The 24,867-nt window shown below is 38.8% G+C and overlaps 2 protein-coding genes and 2 non-coding genes across 4 annotated transcripts; 3 read left to right on the top strand and 1 right to left on the bottom strand.

Annotated features, from left to right (window-relative positions):
- The first annotated feature begins 1,793 nt into the window (after nucleotides 1–1,793).
- Nucleotides 1,794–4,293, top strand: cln8 (CLN8 transmembrane ER and ERGIC protein). The gene is made up of 3 exons (XM_020919717.2): nucleotides 1,794–1,903; nucleotides 2,275–2,862; nucleotides 3,100–4,293. The coding sequence occupies exons 2-3, from the start codon at nucleotides 2,308–2,310 to the stop codon at nucleotides 3,406–3,408; spliced, it is 864 nt and encodes a 287-aa protein (XP_020775376.2). The 5' UTR covers nucleotides 1,794–1,903; nucleotides 2,275–2,307; the 3' UTR covers nucleotides 3,409–4,293.
- Nucleotides 4,294–4,858: 565 nt separating this feature from the next.
- Nucleotides 4,859–24,863, top strand: LOC110155391 (Rho guanine nucleotide exchange factor (GEF) 10; the record flags this gene model as incomplete). The annotated part of the gene is made up of 23 exons (XM_055161183.1): nucleotides 4,859–4,900; nucleotides 8,360–8,466; nucleotides 12,487–12,822; nucleotides 14,083–14,406; nucleotides 15,186–15,222; nucleotides 15,344–15,432; nucleotides 15,644–15,694; nucleotides 15,840–16,024; nucleotides 17,177–17,288; nucleotides 17,357–17,466; nucleotides 17,830–17,907; nucleotides 17,980–18,159; nucleotides 18,237–18,353; nucleotides 18,462–18,554; nucleotides 18,791–18,961; nucleotides 19,035–19,180; nucleotides 19,586–19,770; nucleotides 22,273–22,388; nucleotides 23,062–23,189; nucleotides 23,804–23,904; nucleotides 24,113–24,234; nucleotides 24,549–24,635; nucleotides 24,714–24,863. Coding segments are annotated over exons 2-23 (2,955 nt in total), but the record flags the coding sequence as incomplete, so codon positions are not given.
- trnai-aau (transfer RNA isoleucine (anticodon AAU)) lies at nucleotides 8,617–8,690 on the top strand. The gene has a single exon. It is a non-coding gene; the product is annotated as a tRNA-Ile (tRNA).
- Nucleotides 11,279–11,351, bottom strand: trnaf-gaa (transfer RNA phenylalanine (anticodon GAA)). Its single transcript has one exon. It is a non-coding gene; the product is annotated as a tRNA-Phe (tRNA).
- Nucleotides 24,864–24,867: the final 4 nt, after the last annotated feature.

Below are 24,867 nucleotides of genomic sequence, written 5' to 3' on the forward strand. Positions count from 1 at the left end.
CTTATGCAAAATGATCAGGGCTTACAGAGATTGAAGTGTCTTCTCCAACCTCTTCAGTTTCAAATGATTTTTGTTTGTTTGTGTTTGCAGTCTTTTTTTAAGTGCATGAAAAAGCACTTAAGAAATCAGTGCCAACATTTTAGAATGAAGTTTACTTTTTCTTATTTAGCTCATGAAAATGTATGCTCCATCAATTATATAATGTTGTGGAACTATTGTGAATTAAATTTAGCTGTTAAAATATACAAAGTAGAGAAACTGAATGAGCAATTTCCAGCATTCATTTGACTTGTGATATAACAATAAGTATATCCATGTCCCATTTCTGACCCCTACCTTTTTGTATATATGATTCCTCTGCATACTTCAGGTATTAGTACTGATTTTGTTATTTTCTTGGCATTTTGTGCACTATATGGATGGTGTGTGTGTGTTGCTGTGAGCTCTGCAAGATTCACTGACTAATTGGTAGTTTCGCACCAAAACCTTCTGAAAACCTAAGGGCAAAAATTCACCAGGAAGGCAGCAATGACCTACAAGTGCCATCTCTTTCTCTTTGACCTCACCACTTGTACACTTTTTATCCTAAACTATTCCCCAAATGTTTTGCAACCCATCTCTGCCAGTTGCCTGCTCTGTCTCATCATAACCCCCTCCCCTCACATCTACATTTGTGGCCTCATTTTTGGTATGACTCAAGATGAGCATTCACTTAAACCCAAGATGTGAAATATTTAAGGGGACCTTTTGTGAAACATGCTGTGGCAAGTGTTACTTACTGAGACTGAATCAACACTTCCTTGAACATGGAATGTGAAACTCTCCAATTACTACATAAATGAAAAATGGTAGTAGTTTAGCTAAGAAAAAATGTCATCTCTTGTACATCATATCTATAGTAAGGATGAATATAATGCCAAATATTCATTATTTGTAAAGAAATATATAATAGAGATATATATATAGATATATAAATATATAATATATGCTCAATTAAAACATTAAAATATTTTCGGCTCTTGCTCATGTTTTGTCATTTTTAATGGTTGATTGATTTTATAAATTGATATGCCGGCATGCAAAATAATGTTTCTGAATGTAGGCTTATTTACTAATGATCACTTCTCTTTTTTATCACTGTCTTTCACATTTGTATGTTTAAGTTGACCACACAAGCATTTTTAAATGTTTCTTATCTCAGTGCTTTATCAGTCCTATTAGGCCTAGTAGCGCTCCACTTTTTGTGTTATGTATCTTAGCATATGCAAGACTTAGACACATTCTTTCTTGGGTCAGTGTTTTTGCTTCTTTAAGTAGGTTAATCATAGTTGAGGTCATTCAATGTAAATAATATTGCAATTAAATTTTTTGACAAAAGCTTTGGGAACAAATTTTTTGTGTGGTGTCTTTTTTCAGCAACACAATTAAGTATTTGCTATAACAGCGTATTATTGCATTATTGTATTGTTGTACAGACCTTTATTTAATTTCATCTGCAACAACTCAGTTTGACAAGGTCGCCATCTGGTGGCCCAAGAAAAAAAACAAATATTGACTATGCAAATATTGACAATATGGCCTATATCTTGTATTTATTGTTCTATGAAGATTAATAAACATATAGCTCAAGTGTAGAGATGCACAGTTTTGAATAAATAATTAGACCAATATTCAACAAGTGTGCCGTTGTTTAAGTTGTAACTGAGACCAAAATAAATGTTAATAAAAGTTTGTGGGCAGCGAACTACATTGACCAATGGGGAAGGGGGAAATGGTTGGTGGGCGGGACTTCCTGTCTTCTGATCATGTGACCAAAATTAAAGTCGTGTGATGTGAATTCTTCTAACAGAGCATCATGTGAAACCGCGTTCATGTGGCAGGTGTACCAAACTACTCTTTTGTGGTGAGTATCGATAAGCTGAAACGGTTTTATTTTTTAACAAATACTGATTTAGTTGTTCGTTTACGCAGAGTCGGTCTATGTAACTAGCAGTAAGTTAGCTTCTCTGCAGTCGCTTACATAAACACATCCACATGCTGCTGTGAGTTTGTAGTCAGGCGACACAAAACAGTTTATGCAGGTAGTGTAGACAAAACTCTACTGTACAAGTCCTGTTTTTGTCTGTGCAATCCCTCCGTCGTCCTTGAAAATTATATTCTATCAAGTTTTTTAGAGTGAAGACGTTTCGCCGCTCACCCCAGCGGCTTCTTCAGTTCAGGAGCTGGAAACTCGTGTTTTTGTTAAACTTGTCTTTTGCTCTGTATGTCCCTCAGAAGAACCACAATTGTCCCCATCCCACAGAGATCATGGACTCGGGACAGCTGACCAGACTGGGTGCGGAACAAACCCTCCACCATCTTAGTGCTGAATACTTGTCTTGGGAGCACCGTCTGCAGCTCATGGGTGCGGGCTTTGCAGTTTACACAGCAGTGTTCCTCCTCAGCCATATCCTCTCGATGGCATTGTCTCATACCTATAACTCTTTGCTGGCCAAGGAGAAGGTATTTTGGAACCTGGCTGTGACACGGGGTGTGTTTGGCCTTCAGAGTATTGTAGCAGGACTGAGAACCCTTACTGAGGACTCCATGTTGTCCAGGGACAGAGTGAATGGCCAAGAGGACTGGTCCTGGTTTCACATACTCACTGCCACAGGATTTTTTGTCTTTGAGAATGTAGCCCTCCACACTTCTAGTTTAGTATTCTGGTCCTTTGACATGCCACTGGCCACACATCACTTCTTCGCCCTGGCAGGGTATGCAGGGGCAGTGGTGTGGGATTCAACTGGACACTTCCTGCCAATGGTGACTCTACTGATGGAGATGAGCACTCCGTTTACCTGTATATCATGGATGCTGCTCAAGGTAGAGTGATGTTTTTTGGTGCAGTTATGTCTGATATCTAAAAATCAATTATGCAGCTTGTGTTAGGCCTGTTCGTTTCAGATCCTTTTTGCCAGTTTTGTTAATAGAAAGAGGAAGTACCTTTTAAAGTAAACCTTTCTCTGTAACTTACAAATTAGACAAGGAAGTACACAATGTGATTTTTTTTTTTTTTTTTTTTTTTTCCACTCACTTGTTTTTTCTTACTTCCCTTCACAGGCTGGTTATGCCCACACCTCGTTTTGGAAAGCCAACCAGTGGGTGATGATCCACATGTTTCACTGCCGCATGGTGCTCAGTTACTACATGTGGTACTTCAGCTGTACACACTGGCGCGAGATCAATGCCCACGTGTCCCTTCCACAGCGTCTGCTCTTCTTCCCTGGTTTAGTCCTGCTCACATTTGTACTGAATCCCATCTGGACACACAAGAAAACCATGCAGCTTCTTAACCCTGTTGACTGGAACTTCGGCAACAAACCAGTGCCTGTAAACGGCCCTAAGAAGGGTAAATCTCACAAAGAATAAATGGTCCTATATAATTTCATAGTTTGTTTCCACAGTATTAATGACTAGATCTGCATAGAGCTTTTATAGTAAAATAGTGTTTTATAGATAGTTACGTGTACTGAGATTGCACTGACGTTTCATCATGATGGCACGTTCTTAATTAGTTAATGACTTTTTTTGTTTTACTTTATTTAAAATATTTTACTGAGTTGTTGGCCTGCTAAACCATTTCAGTGATCAAGCTGAAACAACTTTCGCTTACTTGTTTACATAAACCTAATATTCTGTTAAGAAATGTTGTTGCTTTGTGAACTGGATTTGTTTTGGAAGTTGGCTCTAAAAGTGTCATTGTCACCATGGAGTTCTTTATACAGTCTATAATTGTCACCATTTATTTTCACAACTTCTTTTTAAATCAAAGCTAAAATTGTTTACCAGTGTGTTCTTAATCATTTCTACTCATTATTTTGACATGTTTTGCTATATTCATATTACTACACCAAATCCCAACTAGTCCCAGCCCATGTATTTTACGCATTACACACCGTTAACCATGTCTGAGTCACGCAAACCAAGTAGTTTGTGTCTGATGAAAAAGTTACTCACACAGAAACTTACTTGTATTTGTAATTATTACATTATTTCAATTGTATTTTTGGTCATGCTGCCTTTACAGCTGATACAAAACTGACGGGTGTACTGAGATCCAGTATATGGTGTTCTCATTGGCTTATAGTTTTAGACAAAACTTTAGCAATTTTAGGATTTGGATTTCAGCTTTTTGTTTGCTGTTTAAATTATTATGGAATGTGACTTATTGTGCACTTAATATTGCCTCACTGTATTTGAATCGAGTTTGTTGGGCAGAATATAACCTAATAAATTCATCTACTGTTTGCAACAGTTATTATTCTCACATGCATACTTGGTAGCAATGCAGCTTCACACATTACATTTCCTCAAGGGGTTTGTTGAAGAATTGTTGAATAATTAAGTTACTGAATGTAGTACTGAAACGTTGCATTATGAAAATGTAAACAAAAGCCAGCGCCATCTGCTGGATATATTGGGGTTTAACAGAACTGCCACTGATTCTTTACTACGGAATTGTCTCTAATCGCAGGCACATAACTATACAGGCCCAATAAAGTCCATTATATAGTTTTAAATGTTTGTGTAATTTTTACCTCCTGCTGTTAAAATGTTAAAACCCTGGACTTTTTACTTTTCATACACACTTAAAATATTTGTGAACAATGGCAATGCTGTAATAAAAATACAGATATAGACCTGTTCTTTGTGATTTTCTGGGTGGATTCATATGCATACGTCACATGGTCAGCTCGCTCATCAAACGGTGTGGAAGTGTGAGTGACATCTCTATCAGCCAATAGGAAGCCTTCTCTGCACAGCTCTCGTCCAATCAGCTCTTAGGAAGAGGGCAAACGCTTTACATGGATGGGCTCAGTTTGCATTGGAAAAAGTCATCCACTGAAGACGCTTCAAGAAAGTATGTGATTTATTTTTTCTTTCCGTTTTATGTTTAATGCATTTTGTGTGAAGCCTCGTCGCCACAGCGTAAACAAATACGAGACGTGAAGGCGAAGTCTAAGTAAGTTAAACTTTTTTCTGCAAACTGACAAAGTTTGAGATCCTTCTTTTTCCCAAGTTTTGCTCTGGATTAGTGTTAGTGGATTTTTAAGCGCTGTTTGGAAAAGAAATGGGCTTCGTTAATTGTTCCTTCTGGAATTTCATTTAGAAACATGATGTAGATGGGGAGATGGCTTATAACGTGGCGCTTGAGTTAACTCTGTAAGTCCCACCACTGTCAACCTGCTAGAGGCTTTCTTCTAACCTACTTTCCATTCTATAGCATAATTGTGCCAACTGCCTTTTTATTTAAAACTAATGTACGTAGTTCAATGCTATTAGAACTCAATTAATTACACTTGTGCCGAAGCCTACAACAAAATACCCCAGAAGAGCTTCATTTTGTAGAATAGATTTCATCTGTTCTCCTCCTCTCATTGCTTTGACTTTTTGGTCTCTACATGATTTTTGAAGATGCTCCGTGGCTAGGCAGTTGTAGTAGTCTACAATTGCAAGTCTGATTCAAGTAGTCATGCATAGCATTCCTCAGTGAAAGGACTTGTACAGCTTCGGTCAACTGGAACATTAGGATAGTTGTGTAAAGGGCCTATTAATCAGAACCACAGTGAAGTTGAGTTTATGTACATTTCTCTTATAGGTTCTGGAAGTACTTCGAAGTTTATTCTTTTTGTTGGTGTTTGGTGCATCCCAAGGTGAGGGGGAGAAATCAGGGTCACACACACATGCTTGTACACAAATCCTCATCGGTCATTTGTTAAACAAATAGCAGCAGTGGCCTGAATGTAAAGACACACACCTGCATAGACTCAACACTCCAGTACCACATCTCTTACTATCAGTGTAGTAACTAAACATACTTATTCCATGTTATGAACACAGCAGCCTAGAGAAACACACTGTCTGATTCCATTCTAAATCAGGCACTCAATGTCAAGACATTTCAAGCAAGCAGATTTTACCCTGATAAATCCTGAAGTGTCAGTACATGGACGGGGTTCAACCATTTCTCATCGGTTAGTAATGGACACAGTGGCCAGCCGCAGAGCCACTAAACATCCACTGAGATCATACATGGATTGTTGACATACTTTAGCGCCAGCTGTGAAAGTCAACAGGGCTGCAGATTTTCTCCAAATACATGTGAAATTGCATATTTATTTTTCTAGCTGAGATTTGTTTGTCTGGGCTGAGCTCTCGTTTCCTTTCACCTTGTTGCTGCTAACTTTGATGCAGAATTTCCACAACTCACAGTCAATGTCAAGGCCTGTACAATGGATAGAGATATAGTGACAGCTAGTTGAATGGAATTTGTGTTTTTGTGATTAGATTGTGTCAACAAAGTTATATTTGGGCAACAACTAATTAGTTACAGCCTTGTTAATGCTTAACTCTGTGGTTTTGGTGTGGTTCAGGGGAGAGGCACCGATCTGTTAAGTGACAGTTTGGATTGTGGGTGCCATCATTTTCACATACTATCCTTCATATTTTTAGCAGTCTATCTTATTGCTTAAGTTCTGCATTATCTTATTTTGTGAAATTGTTAACTTAATACTAGATCATTCTAATACTGTTCCGGAAAGATCAAATATTGTTTTAGTTAGTTGACTGTACATGTACTTCTAAACCCATATTCTTATTTAATTTCATTATACTGTATGTTATTGCCTTGACTTTAGTTTGTAAAGCCAGTCTGTCTGTTGTTCATGGTCTGAAAACTCTAACCCTGTACAAAGCAAAGGATTTTCATTTTGTCTCACACAATCTTCTTCCCTTCACTCCTCTTCCTCGCCACCCTCTCCCCCAGGCTTTTGTTTATGACTTTTGTGGAATGCCACTTGTCATTATGCATGCTCTGCAACGCTGTGCTGAGGAATCAAAAAGCCCTCCAAGAAACCATGCTGTGCCATAATCTGTTTTTGAATTTGAGGGAAGCGTTTGAAAAAAATATGTTGAATTTCAATTTAATTTATTCAGAATAATTACAAAACAAGCCATGTCAGAGATGTACAAAATGCCATCTTTTGCAATGAAAAATGATAGATATTTTAGTTTCTCCTGCTATGATAATGTTGCTGTGTACCGTGAATCCCGGGTGAGTGTTCTGCTGTAAAGCGTATAATAAGAACAGGAGTAAGCTAATTGCAGCATTAGCGTAGTATTGCAGATGAGTGTTTAGTGTGAGCTGGGAACACCACAGTCCGCCTGGCGTGTGATGACATGCTCTGCTGTGTCTGTCATCTGCTCCAGGCTCACTGCCTTTTGGTGCCCACTGTTTTCAACTTTGTAATTAGATACTTCCGTTTCTTAAGATGACTGATTATTATGGACCACATAGCATTATTAAGTGTGATATGTAATGCAGTGGTTCTGCTACACTGTAACATTGCATCTACAACTGTCCTTTTTATTGTTTCTTCTCACATCTGAACATTTGACAGCTCCCCATCCCTCCCTTCCTTTTTCCGTTGTTCCTGACTTTGGGAGATGATTCATATCTGACTCACTGTAAAATTGTATTTAGTCTGAGTTTACCTGGTTCACACTCTTTGGCCTCACCTTCAGATGGGCTGTAGGATTGGAGCAGTCTTTGTGTGCCTTTGAATTCCTACCCATTGTTGGGAGCAGTGTCCTGAGGCGATGCACTGGCTGCTCCTGTCAGCTGCCTTGTTGAGCACACACTGGTGCTGTGTGTGGAGCCCCTGCTCTGGCCTTGTGCCCTCTGAAGGGTGTGGAACAGAGAGGCAGACGCTTTCACAGTATCTGCAGACAAAACAAGCCCTGGATCCTCTGCTTTATCTTTCACTGTGTTTTTATCTAAGTCAGATGTTAAGCTCTGTTGTGGTTCAAGGAAAAACTAAGAAACCCCAAAAAAGTCACAGTAAACATAATATAGAGCTTATGGCCTACAACAATGACTGCTTTATACTGTTGCTAGCATGATGTCATGATTCTGCCATGCAGAGGAAGTGTGAGGATGAAGGAGTGAGCAGTTTTATTTATATTTTTTAGGCCTTTGACAGAAACTGTCACTTTTTGGTATAAATAATGCATCTGAAAACAAAGGCAGGGTGGAATGTAACGTCTTCTGCCCCTACAGGTCCGGAGGTCTCCTGTCTCAGCTTGTTAATAGCCCTTTTTGACTCAGATGTGCTGGGGCTACCACCTGAAATATGACCTCATTGTTCTGAAAGAGTCAGTGTTCTATTTTGCAGTAAAGATCGGGATGTCTCTGCTTTTTATGTAATTTTTCAGACATCAGGAAGGACAGATCCAGTGTATTTGAATTGTTAAGAATCTATACCTAATGTAACCCTGCCATTGTTGTCCCTCTTGTTGACATTTCCTATTCCTTCTTTAGGAATGTGCGGCTGCATACTTGAACTCCTTCATGCTGCACTCTGAGGAGCCGGTGCCAGAGAAGAGTCAGCATGGACGTGGAAGACTTCCCTCCCCCACCTCCTGAAAGTAAAGACATTCAACTTTTGTACACACATGCCATGCACTTTGACATGTACTTGAGTCTTCTATTTGGGATTTTAAGATATACATGTGGGCAAATGTAGCGCTTGCCTTATCTGAGACAGACAGGAGCTAGAGTGAGGTTTTTTTGCTCATGGCCGGTTAGCTCAGTTGGTTAGAGCGTGGTGCTAATAACGCCAAGGTCGCGGGTTCGATCCCCGTACGGGCCATTGAAACATTTTTTTTACTGTGCAATTTTGCATTATACTCATGTTTAGGATTCTCAAGAAACCATACCCAGATACTAATCAATACTAAAATCATTTAAATAGGACAGTGTAATAACTTGATGCATTAATAATTGCAATCTATTTTGATATCAAATTTGGATTAAACTATTTCTGTATCAAAATCAAGTTTGAAATCTGAGTATGATGACAACAGTAGCTAGATAGATCATATTATGATAGTTTAATCTTCCTGATTGGCCTCTGTGTATGCTAGTGAAACTGGACAGCTTGAACAAACAGCACAGATTGCTCTTCCCTCCTCTGCTGCCGGAGTGTGTGGGCAGTGGAGCCAGGGAATGAACAGGGCAAATTGTGCTGGGCTGCTGTGAATTCCAGACAATGTGCCTTTAGAAGCGCACAGAATCATACACACACAGACACACATACGCACTCTCACACATGCACACACACACACACACACACACACACACACACATACAGGGAGCGAGTAGAGATAGACACAGGCTAGAGAAATGCCTCGTCTCCATCTGTCCAGCTGCTGCCTTTGTGGACTGGGCGATGGAGAGCGTGACCTGTGACTCATCTGAGAGTCCCATGCCCGCTCTGGTACTGTATGTCAGGCTGGACATAGGCTGAGGAATACAACACGCATTGTTGTTTTCTCAGGACAAAGAAGACAAGTCTTATCTTTTATTCTGGCTTAGTGGACTGGTTAAAGGTCCTATACTACACAAAATTGACTCTTGTGAGCCTTAAGCCATGTTAGAATGCAGTTTCCTCCTCAAAAACATACCTGGTTTTGTGTTTTGTTTCATTCACACATATTTGAGTAATTCTTCATTATTAGTCGGTCTACCTTTTACCTTTTGTTCAGTAGAGTGTGAGAGATTCCAGTTCTGAAATTATCCAAATAATTCTAGTGAAAGTGTATGGAGTTTAAAAACACAGTGGAGAACTTCCAATATTACCACATGACATCACAAGCTGGAACATTGTTTTTCATTTGAGAGAAGAACTCAGCCTAAATATGCAGTGTTTGAGTGCGAAATATGTGTGACTGAAACAAAACACAATTCCAGGTATGCTTTTCTTGAGGAAACATTATAACATGGATCTGAATATACTACAATGTGGGCCCTTTAATTGAAATATTATTTGTTTTTAATGAGACTATTTAAAATCATTGTAATCTACCAGTATGAAAAAAATCATGATGTTTTTGTCGTATCGCCCAGCACTACTTTTACAGACACAGAATTTGCTTTAAACTTTGCTGAAAAGTTGGCCAAATTTGAAACAATTGATCAACTCCACTCAGGCTAAATTTGCACATATATTGTAAACTTCTTGTGAACTGAAGCATTTGGATGTATTTCTTGTCAGAGTAAGCATGTTTAGTTTGAGCAGAAGTACAGTTCAGCATCCATGTGTCTGGTTTTGTGTTAGCGAACATCTGCCAACTTGCACTTTGAGGTCAGTGTCATGAACAGTCCCCTATAATTAAGCTACAGCAGACTTTCATGGCCACATATTCAACTGTGAGAGGCCCTTTTCACAGTAGCTTTACAACTAGCCTTTCCATCAAGTCTACTCTTAGGGGGTGTTAACTACTAGCTTAAACTATGGAAGTCAATGAGTAAACCTAAACCCTCAAACACTTGAGCTGTGCCTTATCTCTGTGATTCACAATTCACAGTTCACTATTTTATGTGGAAAAACAAAGATAGGATCTAGTTTGAAACAACCACTTTGTGCCTGTGTTCTTAATCTGAGGTTGGAGTGTAGTGGGGTCACTGTTGATGACCTGAGACATTAGCCACAGGCTGTTTCTTCCATATATTTGAGTGAAAAGGAGATGCAGACAAACCCACTGCTGGTGCAATATGTCATTTAGTCATTTGGGGAAGTTTAGAATGACTTGAAAGGTTTTAGTCTGGTCAGAGGTGAATAGACCAACCTAAAATTGTACTCAAGTAAGAGTGCAAAATATTATTATTTACCGGTAAGTTGAAGCAAAAATCTATTATAACGTTTCTGGATAAACAATTATTATCTATTAACTATTATTAAACTATTATTATAAACTATTATTCTAGTATTAAATAAATATTCTGGACATAACACCAGAATTAATCATTTGAAATTTGAACTAAAAACTATTTAAAAGAAAAGACCACAAATATTAGAAAACATTAAATCTGAAGGGGCAGTGAAAGAAACACAAATGTTCAAATCATGTACTGTCATACTGTTAACATAAAGCTTTTTCCTTTAGTGAACTTAACTATCTCATTAAATCTGGGAAGAGTAACTACAAACATTTACTTTTAAGTAATAATAATGAAATGATACTGTTACATATTACAAGTAAATATACTTGAATAAATGTAACAGAGTACTACCCATTTCTGTAGCTAAGATTTGTAAACAAACACAGAACTAACAGACTTTGCTTACTGCTGTTATTGACAATTCACTCTGAATTACTTAACTCTTTATATTAAATGTAAAGGTTTACTAAATATGCTATGTGTACTGCATATGTAGTGGCTGGGGGAGGGTCAAAATGCCGAAACCCGGGATCGAACCAGGGACCTTTAGATCTTCAGTCTAACGCTCTCCCAACTGAGCTATTTCGGCTGTGGGAGGGGGAGGGGACTTGTACTTTGAATAGCTAACAAGTGCCCCACCTGATAACGCTAAGTATGGCTACTCTGTACTAAACAGAAAAATGCTTCATTTTTAGAGCAGTACTTACAAGACTTATTTCTTTAACAAATTAAAGTCAAAAAACAACTGAAGGGAAAAAACAAGACAAAGTTTACACAACATATTGTGTAATTCCCTCCCCACACTCGGGCTTCTTGCCACATTCATTAAATCTCAAAAAAAAAAAAAAAAACTGAGTGAGGGGGCAACTGTGAGAAGCAGCTTTTTATACTTTTCATTTTCCAGGCCAGTGTTCTGCCTTCAGATCCTCCATATGTTTGCTTTTAAAGAGAAGTCAATTGTGGATACACTGTAAAAATAACATTGTTTGGTTGAGTTGAGCACACCCTAAATTACAAGTCTAAAGCCTAGTCGTTTAACTTAACATAACAGGACAGGATCCCACCCACAGAGTCTCTCACAGTTGATTCAAGTCTTGAAATTAAATGCTTAAACACCCCATTCATTCTGCAATAGATAAAAAGTGTTCTGTTTTATTGCGAGATAGGGCCAGTGATACAAATTCAGGCCCACACCAGGTAGGTAAGGGACATGATTCTATTATTGTTATCATTTAACATTGGAAGTATGGTTTCATGCTGTGATATCAGTCAAATGAGAATCTATGTTTTCACCATCAACAGAAAATTTAAACTAATTTTGCTTCAACAAACAGAAAGCGAAAAAGTTCCTCTGTGAACTTAAATACAAATGAACTTAAATTTTTCGTTATCGGCTAAAAAAGCAAGACAAATATTGAATACTGTACTGACTGTAAGAAAATCCATGTCAGACCATTCCTAATAATGTTGATTCAATTTCTATGGGGGACATTGTAGATCTTGCACTTTTTTACTCATTGTTTTTACCTGTAGCACTTTCAGATTATTTTATGTAAAGTGCAATATAAATAAAATGTATTATTATTATTATTATTATTATTATTATTATTATTATTATTATTATTATTATTATTATTATTATTATTATCTTGAACTATATAGGTTTACATTTTAAATTTCACTTTGTATGTGTAAGTACTTCATGATTTCTGTGTCTCTCTTAGTGTTGGCGGACAATGACTCGTATGAAGAGGAGGGAGAGGCCTTTGAGTTTGATGACAGTGGAGATGACGTTCCTGAGGCTGACCGGTTACCTCCTCCTGCTCCTCCAGTGTTTATAGCCCCCAGCGCAGAGGATCACAGTGAGGAAGACTTACCTCCACCTATCACCACGGAAACAGCCCCATCGCCCGAAGAGTCAACAATCAGCAACAGCCAGTGCCTCTCCACGGGGGGAGAGGTGTTAGCAGGAGAGCACACGTCTGTAGTTGAAGACAAAGATGCAGATTTACCCCTACCACCTCCTCCCGAAGACACGGAGAGAAATGAAGAAAAAACAGGTTTGTTATTCTATGCTTTCACTTTTTAAATAGTGAGTCTATTTTTCACTTGCACCATATTGCTCTCCTAAATACACAAGCAATTAAATTTGGACTTTGAATGGAGGCACTATGTTATATTTTCCATATAAATATTTTTCTATGAAGCATATTTCCTTTGGATCAACATACAATAATTCAATTGAAAAATGTATCCCAAATTATTATACCGTAAATTCTGGACTCTAAGCCGCTACTTTTTTTCTCACACTTTGAACCCTGCAGCTAATAAAACGAAGTGGCTAATATTTGGGCGGATTCTTTGTTTGGCATGTTGTCCATTCATATATACGGTCTATGGTTTGGCAACACAGCGGATACACGCAGCATGAAAGTGCAGAAAACACCGCTGTCTGTGCAGTTACACATGGATCTTAACATGAAGTTAACATGAAGCTGCTACACTAGCTAGTGATATTGTCAGTGCACTCAAATAGTTTAGCCCCGGCCCCCGAGAGCCTTAAATCTGCTGAAATCCTCCAAGATACTGACATGAAGAAAAGACAGCACTATTAGCTCTTGTAGGAGACATGTGCAGTAGAGCGGGGGGAGAGACGGGGGTGATGCGTCGAGGAAGATGCTCGTTTGATTGTGTTTTGAGATTCATACACACATCCTCCTCATGGAAAACACATGACAAAATGCAGATGATGCAGCTTTTAAATTAAAGGCAATTGATATGGATGTGGAAGAAGGAAACAGAGCTGCTGCACGTGATATGAGCTCGGCATCAATAAGTTGATGCTGAGAATAGAATAAAAGCAGATGGCCCCAACTTGTTAAGCCTATATATGTACAATTTAAAAATTTTGTTGATGCAGCTTATATTCAGGTGTGCTGAATAGTCCTGAAAATGCGGTAATAGGAATTACAGGGGGTGTTAATAACAGTTCGTCTCATCATTATGGCAACACAGCCATCACCTGCATGACTCCACGGGACAAATCATATTTTTAAACATTCTCCACAGAGATAGGTTTTATCCAATAAACAACAGGCAGGTAGAGGCTGTCCTCCAGGCCTCATTTGAGTCAGTTTTGTGGCAATACAAGCCCGCTCACAGTAAGGATGCATGTTTTTCTTTTTTCAAGTGCCATAAAGACATCCACAATGAAAATATATATTTTTATTTTTTTATATTTTTGGGCTAAAAAGTTACATAGTGGGGATTTAAACTAATGGATAACTTACCCTTGTCTGATCAGTGTTGTTTTTTTATAGTCAAGGAAATCTCTTCACCACCACAAGAAGACATCATTCCTCAGACAGCCCCGTCCCAGGGAAAAGTCAACCCCTACTCTGTGATTGACATATCTCCGCTCCAAGTGCAGCAGCTGGAGCAGACGCAGCATGGCCCCTCCTCCCCCGCCTCCACCCCCACAGAGCCCAAAGCTCCAACAGAGCTCCACCCGAGTCCTGCCGGCATCACCTCAGGCTACTCAGTCCCCGTGCCCTGTGGTTATGCGACACCCTCCAGTGTGCCTCTCATCACCCCAGCATACACCACACCCGTCATCATTCGACACCTCTCTATGGATGAAGAAGGTAACGGAAAGTATACAGCATGACAAAATATGTCTACAAAGACCTTTTTAAAGCTACAAATATTCTAGTTGTAATAGTCTAATAGGTCTGCAGTCAACAAAAGGAATTCTTGCTTGACTAAAGAAATGCCCTGTGAATGAATTAAAGTCTAAGATTATCCAAAAACATCTATGTTACAAGTAAACAACATTTTTATAAGCAAAAAAGTGGTCACTTCCAAAACTCCAGCTAACTTACTCTGTGCCTTCTCCTCTCTGTTGTGGTCCATATAAATCCTTATAATACTAAATGAAATTGTTAATATAAAAAGTTAACAAAAAATTTGGTTGACTTAGACACAACTGACCAATTACTTAAACGACTAAAGGACCAGAGCCCTTCAGTTGAGTCATTTTGCTTTGTGCCCAGCCTTCCCACAAGGAAGCACAACCTAAATTTAGCCTTCCCAAAGGTCTCTGTTGGCTGTGAGGATTTTCCGGTTTCCCTAAATTCTTGCTCCATGCAGTTTAGTTGTGCTGTGGAATCTGATCTCTCTGTAATTATCTAACCAAGGACCAGGGTCACACCAAAAGACACCATGAAGACTGAAACAAGTTTTAAAAGTTTGATAGTGAGTGGCTTCAATCAGATTCCCACTACTTTTTACCCAAGGATCTTAATTTGTTTAATAAAGGCTCCAATTCAATACAAGAACAGTTAAGTGCCTGGGTGACATCTAGTGGTGTGTACACAAATAACATTTTATTTGTTTGATTTTGTGTCTTTATTTCTGCCCACAGTCACAGTGGTTGGGACTGGCAGCACATCTGTTGACAGGTATTTGCTTTTCCACATTCATTCTACAACACACTGTATGTTATAAAGATCTTAAAGTACTAACTCAGTATATTAAAAAATAATCAAGTATGTTTTTATAATCCTATGTTTTTCTGTGAAGTGTTTTTAGTGAAGAGTATCCCCCCATTAGAGAAGAGGATGCTTTGGCTAAGTGGGTTTCAGATCCGGCGAACACTGCATGGATGGAAAGTGAGTGATGTTACACATTTTGATCTTATGAAATCATGACTTATTAATGAAAAATCTCAGCAGTTTAGTTTCCTTTTAGCTGCTGTCACTGTCACTGGTCTCACATGTATTCCAAGACATTTCCTTCCTTGTATTTTGAGGAAGTAGTGTTAGATGCCTTTCTTTAGAAACTTTGTGTTTTAGTTTTTGTTAAAGTAATGTTGCTCTGCAGATCCTGATGAAGTGATTTATGATGATGTGCCAAGGGAAAACTCTGACACAGGTAAGCACATATTTTTGAGTGTATTCTTAATCTCTTATTACTATGTTCATGTGTATACTTTTGCTTTTCATTTCTTATTGCCGATCTAAGCTCAGATTCATTACAAATGAACTTTTTGTGTTCTATGCATGTATTTGACGTGCAGAGAATGAAGAGATGATCTATGATGACGTTGAGCTTGGCGAGGAGGGGGGAGGTAGTAGTCTGGACAATGGCTGGAGCTCCAGTGAGTTTGAGAGCTACGACGAGGCCAGTGATGGAGAAGGACGCCATGACAACGGTGTACCCCATGCCTTTATGAGAGGGCGGCAACCCCAAAAGAAAACACATGTATGTATTAAACACAGTAGCATGCTCTTTGCAGCAAGTCTTGATTAAAGACTGTAAACTGACAAATTTATGATACAAAATAAGATTTCCATTTCAAATTTAAACCTATGAGAAATCCACTGCAAATCTGTGGTCTCTGGTTTAATAAACACTTGCACTGAGATTATAACAAATGTAAATATGACTAATTAAAGCAACAACAATAACTTCCATCTGTTTCTAAGCAGTCCACACAACAAATAAAACAACATACAAGTACAACTTCTGAACAATGCAAGAATGTGTACAAAATGTGATACCACTTTATAATTACAAACCATGACTACAAAACATGAATGAAGACTTTAGTCATTATGAACATATTGTTTATTAAGAATTATGAAATTAAGTTCATGCTTTATTAAGGCTAATTAAAGTATAGTTATTATAAAGTGTTACCGAAAATGTGAAAAAACTGGTTTGTTTGACATTAAGTTTGCTTTTTAAAAATTGTTTCTTTATTATTTTGGCGATTAAAGAGAATGCAATAGACATTGTGACAATCAAATCATGATTGTCTGGCTGCATACTTAAATCCATAACAATCTAGCAAGTGTACTTACAACAAAGTCTGTAATGTCTTCACTTCATTTGCCTCTGTTCAGCTCTCTCAAGATCTTACACGCTTGAAAGAACACTATGAGAAAAAGATGAAAGATCTAATGGCTAATACAGTGGGGACTGTAGAGCTGCAGCAACTTAAACAGAAACATGAGCAGAAGGTAAACCACTGTGGCCCGTCTAACTCCCCTGCGCTAGTCCCAAGCTGCTATAGCTAACTCGGATTTCATAGTGACCTGCATCCTGCTCTGATGTCAATGTCTCTTCAGTAGGTGGTTTTGGTGATGGTGGGAATGGGGTTTTCATATTCGACTTATTTGTGTCTGGAATAATGGTCATTCTTGTATCCATGGTGGTAAAGGGACTGTGATCTTCTGCCATCTTGTAAACATTGTTGTACAAGATCTGCTCATCCTCTCTAACAATCCACTCTAAGTACCTCATTTTAGCAGCTTCTATAACATTCACTAATACATGGATACTTTCAAGTGGTACGACATATTTTTCTGATGTTAGTTTGAAATTAACACAGTTTCATGGTTTTGGTTATAGATGCAGAAGTTGGTGAAAGCAGCAAAAGAAGGGACCAAAGATGGACTTGAGAAAACCAAAGCTGCTGTGAAAAAGGGACGTTCTTTTATCAAAACGAAATCCTTCTGTAACGGTAAGATCAAAACTGCAGTGCCAGTCTAGTTTTATTTTAGCTGTACTTACTTTCGCTTCATGTTCCAGAGAGAAAGTCTGACTGTTTCGAAGGCGAGGCAGAGCTTTTCATAGAGGTGGACTGTTTTAATGTTGAACCGGTGTTGTGTCCAGCACCAGAGGGCCTTTCACAACAACAGGTAATACGTTGCATAGATTTTAGCTTATCTGTCTGAAATATTAGAGACACATAGACATATTTGCAGTTTTTTGCCTATGAGCTATCGGCCTTAAATCTTCTGCATAGGCTGATATTTTGTTTTGGATATCCTGCTGCCTAAAGAGTACACACAAAACTTTATTTCAACACTTTAGTGTGATGAGAATTTTATGGTAAAAAGGGCTGTGGATGAGTTTGTAGTAAATTTGGGGAAAAGAGTCAAAATTGGCCCTACGTATCGGCTCAAAAATATCAACAATCGGTATCAGCATCTGCTATGAACAAAATGTTCCAGTCAGTTTCCACAAAGGATTATGCAAGTGTATTGTTTTTGTCTTTCCAGCTTGTTAGAAGATGTATCTTGGGGTCTATCCTGGAAAGTGAGAAGAACTACCTTGAAGCTTTAAAGAGGATATTGGAGGTCTGTGAGGTGTGGTTGCAGTGCCTGTTTTTGTCATTGTACTTTTGTAGCTGACCTAATCTGCTTTATCAGCAATATGAGAAGCCCCTGACCCAGATCGAGCCCCGGCTGCTGAGTGACAGGAAGCTGAAAATAATCTTTTACCGCGTGCGAGAGATTCTGCAGTGCCACTTCTTGTTCCACATAGCACTGGCGAGCCGAGTGGCAGAGTGGGACAGTCTGGAGATGATCGGAGATGTGTTTGTGGCATCGGTGAGAGGCCTAATAACTTCAGAACAGATAAACACATATTCTTGGTTGTTATACTTTCTAAATGTTTTTCCCAACAGTTTTCAAAGTCCATGGTACTAGATGCCTACAGTGAATATGTAAACAACTTCAGCACCGCAATGGCAGTGGTGAGAAAGACTTGCACAGCCAAACCTGGTTTCCTAGAATTTCTAAAGGTTTGAGAACTTTAGTACTTGACATTATGTAGAAAATATTGTTAGTTCCACATTCTAAAGATAAGAGTGAGACAAAAAAATAAGTACGGATTTATTATCTTCCTACAGCATCGTCAGGAGACCAGTATGGACAGAATGACTTTGTATGGCCTAATGATGAAACCTATACAACGATTTCCACAATTTATATTACTACTCCAGGTAATTTCATTTATAGTAAAATTGTCTATTCTATTTTTCACCAGCAGAGGGAGTGCCATCCACACAAGCCAAGTTGACTGAGTTGTCTTTACATAGCACTGCTGTAGAATACTGTATGGAAAAACTATACTGTATAAGGAATACGTTTATAGATTACTTTAAAACTTGTTTAGCATTTTATTTTATACCTTTTTAATAGCAGTGGTTTATCATTTCTTATTACAAATTTTCTCCAGGACATGTTGAAGAACACACCTGTGGGCCACGCAGACCGCCTACCTCTGCAGATGGCCCTGACTGAATTAGAGACTCTGGCTGATAAGCTGAATGAAAAGAAAAGGGAAGCTGATCAGCGCTGTGAAATACGGCACATTGCAAAAGCTATGAACGAACGTTATCTCAACAAGGTGTGTACATATATGAAACAAGGCATATAACACAGTTCTTCAGGTTGTACATTTATAGTCTATTTCTCCCCAGCTTCTGAGCAATGGCAGCCGATACCTAATCCGCTCTGATGACATGGTAGAGACGGTGTACAGTGATCGAGGTGAAATCATCAAAACCAAAGAGCGCCGTCTCTTTCTGCTGAATGATGTGCTCATGTGTGCCACGCCTAATGTCCGGTGAGACAACCCCCACAAACCTGACCGAGCTGTAAATCTTTGCCTCTCTGTAATTTGCACTTCCCCTTGCCCTTTGACCTTGAAGACAGTTTTATTGTCAACATAAATTAGTCTGGATATTTATTCAGCATAGGATTCCCACATGTAATAACATTTTTTGTGTAACTGGTAGTAATACCTTGGGTTTTCAGCTTCCTGTTATAGGTGACATTGTGAAGATTTTTCAAATATCAAAAGATTTAAAAAGATATAATGATATAAAAGGTTTAATTTGTGGATTGCTTTGGCTAAGGTCCTAATTTCTTTATTCTTTATTTTGAAACTCTTGGATAAACACTCATATTATACTTATTTTAGCTTGATTGTGGTGAGGAATACTAAAAATGCTTATCTTTTATAATGCAGGTATCTGGACGGCAGTGGGAGCGGTACTGGGAATGTGTCCCTAGACCAGAGGTTCCTGCTGAAGTGGAGCGTGCCTTTAAACCTGGTGGAGGTTTTGGAGTTTGGATCCAGTGAGGACATGCCTGAGAACAGCCGCTTCCAACCGCCTCATTCTGGGGAGAAGGTGGTCATCAACGCAAAGCCAAGTAAGAGACACTGTTATACAACTCATGGTACAATGCAGTGTCTGTTAGATCAGCCACTAGGTATTTGTCATCATGTGCAGAATGGCTTTTTATAGTTGCACAGGATTGCAAAATGTTTGTTATGGCAATATGAGCTAAAGCAATATCCACTTAATCCACAATATACATTGCAACATTCAAATGCCGTAGCAAAATCCAACGAAAGTATTGCGTATTATCCTTTTCATTAAAGGTGCACTATGTAACTTTTCTGGTTGGGTGTCTGCTAACTGTTTGTCTCCATGGAGGGGTTATTGCCTTGAATCTGATTTATTTTGCATTTGATCAATTATAGGTGTTTTCATAGCAAAAAAAACAACAACTTGAACCTTGGAAAAAAAGTGATCATTGTCTCCTCTCCACAGATCAGACCTGTAACTTGGCCTGCTGGCATCGTCTTTGTGAAAGTTAAATGCCAAAATAGCAAATATAAGCAATAACATCAAAAAGTTCCAGAGTGAGAATTACTCAAACACAAAAACATACAACAAATATTCCTGATCAAAATTTCAGAAATATAAAGGAGGGGAATAAGTTTTCTGTTACAAAATCCCAAATACCTGTAGGCAGTAACACCACAGTTTGCTAATGTTTGTTTCGTTTCAAGTTGTGAATCATTGTCAAAAGTCTTGCCCTAACCTGTTTTTGTCTAAAATCTCATACAAGGAACTTAACAGCAGCCACTTGAGTGCTTCTATTACTCTGTTTTTTCCTGGACAAAGTTATCCTGTTGACATAGTTTGTAGTCTGTAAAAAATGTTTTCCACTCAAAAACTAGTAATAATTCTGTCTTGGTACTGGCCTTCTCCAGTGAATTCAGTCTTTCCACTGAGCACTCCACTGTCGCAAGCAGCTGCTCGACCACTTTAAAAGGACCAGATCGACAAAGAGAAGCAGGAGCGTAGGAGGCGAGCACATATTATTTAGTGGTCAGAGCAGTTTTATTCTAGGAGTTTGCTCAGAGGTTATGGCACTATATGGTTGAGGTGGTGAGACCCCTTGTCAGTCAGAGGTTGTATGTGTTTAAGCGGAGTTGGGGGCTTAGTGCTTTGGTTGCCAACGGTAGTAAGCTGGAATTACAACCACTGTGGTCACACATTGCACTGTTTACTCATCCTAATCCCTCCTGGTTAATGTCTGATTCATGTCTTGTAAGCAATCACAGACTCCCCACACCAGCATCAATGTCACCTCTGTTTGATCAAATATTTTCTGTGATTATTCAAAATACAATCATAACTCTAACCCTAAGGTGAAATCTTAGGGATTCCATCACAGTATACTAACCTTCTAATTCTGTCTAATTCTCCACTGACCTATATGAGCAGCCTTTTCCATGCAGTGATACAACTAGGCAGCTATTACAACATTTGCTTAAAAGTGAGTATGTTATTTGTGTAAGCTGTGATATGATTTTAGTGCAAGACAAACAGTGGCTAGTATTTGGTTTTGTGATCGGATTAAGTGTTCTATTACACAATAAAAGATACTGTACATTTTCACCATGTGTGGCCTGTACAAGGGATATGACAGGTTTATAGAGTTCTTCATTTCTGTTATGACCTGATTCCCCTGTGGATTCAAAGACTTCATTGAGATAAATGGGGCATTCAGCTGTACAGGAATTAGAGCAGGGAGTTTATGATGAAACAATACAACAGAACAGGACATCCACAATCCTAATATGGTGTGCCAAAGGTGATTTCTATATAAAACTGCTAAAATGCACTCTGTCCTCTATGCTTGCCTTATGTCCTACTGTATGTGAGTTGTCATGCATTAGGACCATTATAAATATATTTTAAATACATTTCTGGGGAGACCACCAATAAACAAACCCATTTAGTGGAGTATATTTCCTGAATACCCAGGCAGCAAGGCCTCAGGGGTGGACAAAGCTGGGTTACCATGGAGTCAGAGCACCCGCCAATGGCCAATTCAGTGACTATTGTAGAAGAGGAGGAGCAGAGACAAACAGGACCCAGTGTATTTCTGTGCCAGACATTCTTAGACCCAGTTTAACTCTTTAGATCCCTGTAATATCACCAGGAATACTTGCAAACCTCACAGTTATTTTTGCTTATATGGTCTACAGTAGCTGGCATGGGATGAACTTAAAATATGTAAAATGATTAAAGGCAAAATACAACTTGATGACTATGCGCCCATTCTTTCTGCCAACATTACAGGGCTGAATGAAAGTGTTGTTGTGCAGATTTGGAGGGGAAGCACGTCTAAATTAAGAAAACTGTCCTTGCTTCCCAGGCCCTTTATTGATTTATGTCTGTCTTATCTCCTAACTGTCTTAACTTTTGCTGTCACATTCACTTTTAAAATTATGCAAAAAAGCCAAAGTTTCAGGACATTTTGCAGTTTCCTTAGATTGCCTGGTTGCCCACAATATCTGAACACATCACTTATGTTAATGTATTCGTTCTTGCGGTGTTTTGTGTATCTTTACAGACAAACTATACATGGGTCCAGGACAGCTGTATCAAGATTTACAGAATCTAATCCATGACCTCAGCCTGGTGAACCAAATATCCAGCATGATAAGCAGCCTCAAGGGGAACTACCAGGTATAAAAGCCTGCAGCATAACTGATAATAAAGTATATGTAGTAGTAGTAGTAGTAGTAGTAGTAGTAGTAGTAGTAGTAGTAGTAGTAGTAGTAGTAGTAGTAGTAGTAGTAGTAGTAGTAGTAGTAGTAGTAGTAGTAGTAGTAGTAGTAGTAGTAGTAGTAGTAGGTAGTACATACATTATACATTTTTGTTGTGTGCAATAGCACACATCTCAGAAGCGGCTTATAGCTATCCATATAGTCAGTCTAATGAGCGGAATGTGCCAGCGTGGCCAATTTGTCTTGGGGAGCCTGGGGTCCCTCTGGGCTCAGGCCTGTCATGTGATGTGGTTAGTGGAGACACAGGTCTGACTGTGCAGTAGGACTGAGCTCAGCAGGCTGTGTTTGTGCTGGGCTGTAGGTTCAGCCAAAGCTCAGAGGAAGCAGAGGAACAGAAAACCTTCCAAAGAGGAGCATTAACTATGAAAAAACATCAATATACAGAGAAATTGGGTTCTATGAACACTGAACTAAAATGTATAAATATGTGTTTTGAGACATTTACTCTTGAAAATAATAGTATTTTTATATTAATATTTTATTTATATTGTAGAACTTAATTGCATATTTAAGAAAGAGGAAACAAAGTATAATATGCTTGTCTTATTACTGCATCCTGTTTGTATGTGCAGAATGTGAACCCCACAGTGGCGCAGGACTGGGTGTCCGGTCTGCAGAGGCTCATCCTGAAGAAGGAAGAGGAGATTAGGGCAGCTGATCGCTGCAGGATCCAACTCCAGCTGCCGGGCAAACAAGACAAGTTTGTACAACCCACTCACCTCTGTTTAAATCATTAGTAATATGTTATGACTATTGTCTGTTCACAGCTGTGTCGTGTAAAAATATCTGGATATTAGACACAGCAAGTTCCCCACCAATTCTAATCTGTGGCATGAATCACAAGGAGATGTGGATCAATTTGTCTTTTAAGACCATAGCTGCAGCTGTTACCATGCACACATATTTGTCACACATTAACACTCCGTTATATTCTGCACATGGTCACCCAAGGGTGCACCCTGACTTCAGTTTTCCACATTCTTTGCCCTGTAGCCACATATTTGCTATTCCTCTCTCACAATTTCATATGACCCTTGATCTCTGTTGTATATAACAGGACAGATTATCCACAGATATCTCTGGAAGCACAGCTGTGCCCCTCATTCCTTTACTGATCCTTCACCCACAAAACCCTTCACCCTTGGGACTTGGATTGTCAGTCAGCCATGGCACATTAGCTCCTGTCAAAAATTTAAAGTGACACAATTATGGCATATCTTAACAGGCAAATTTGTTGTATTTACAATTTGATCAAATTTGAAAAATCCTAAATGTTAACATTTTTGAATTGTTGTTTTTCTCTTGCCCTTACAGGTCTGGTAAAGCCACTTTCTTCAGTGCAGTATTCAATACTCTGAGCCCAGCGATCAAACAATCTTGGATCAGTAACTTGCAAATGGCAAAGTTGGCTCTAGGTACAGTTATTAAAGCTACTCCTTGTTGGTCTCACTGTATTATTTTGCCAGTGCTGACAGAATGACAGATTGATTTAACAATAAACGTTTGTCACAAACGTTATGACTTGTTTTACTAGCTGTAGTTTTACAATCTGCGTAAATCTATGAAAGCTTTTACAAACTGACCTTCAGAAAACCATGCTCATATATTGTTTTTTTTTCATAGAGGAGGACAACACACATGGATGGTTCTTTGCAGAGGACGATGGGAATCAAATCAAAAAGCAGAAGCACCCTCTTCTCCTCAAACAAATGCCTGTGGTAATGTCCAAACTACAAGAGTTCAAAGTGAGTATACATTCTGTATGTTAACAGTACTGTCGAGACAAACTTGGATGAGAGCGATTAACCCTTGTAAGACTATTAACCCCTGCACACAAACTGGAAATATCCAGTCTAAGTCTCTTAGACTTAGACATTGAGTAACAAGGAAATATACCGCAAACCAATTATCATGATCCTTTACAGGCTTACATATTTCTCTCAATCCCAGTTTTTATCACTGTTTTTTGGTACAAATCTGGTTTGCAGTTTTAGTAAGATCTAACTGAACTTAAATAAATATCACATTACAACCTAATTTTATTTCATTTGTGTGGTAGGTGGAATGTGCAGTCCACAACCCAGAGCCTCACATCAATACAGAGAGCACTGCTGATATGCCAGTCCTGGGACATGGATGTGTTTGGGTGAGATTCTTATCCATTGTCTCAAAGTAAAGGTCACCCACGCTTGAATTGTAGGTTTTAACAAAGTTTGTTTTTAAGGTTGCAAGTTGTACCAATCAGATGGGACAGATAGCTATTGTAGCCATGCAGAACTCCAGTCCAAAGGTCACAGAGTGTTTTAACGTGGAGTCTCGTATCCTGTGCATGGCCTACATCTCCGCTGAGCAGCCCCAGGAGAACGGAGAGACTGTGT

The sequence above is a fragment of the Boleophthalmus pectinirostris genome, unplaced genomic scaffold (genome assembly GCF_026225935.1).
Source record: "Boleophthalmus pectinirostris isolate CB_2022bp ecotype Guang Dong unplaced genomic scaffold, ASM2622593v1 HiC_scaffold_372, whole genome shotgun sequence".
Lineage (NCBI taxonomy): Eukaryota > Metazoa > Chordata > Actinopteri > Gobiiformes > Gobiidae > Boleophthalmus > Boleophthalmus pectinirostris.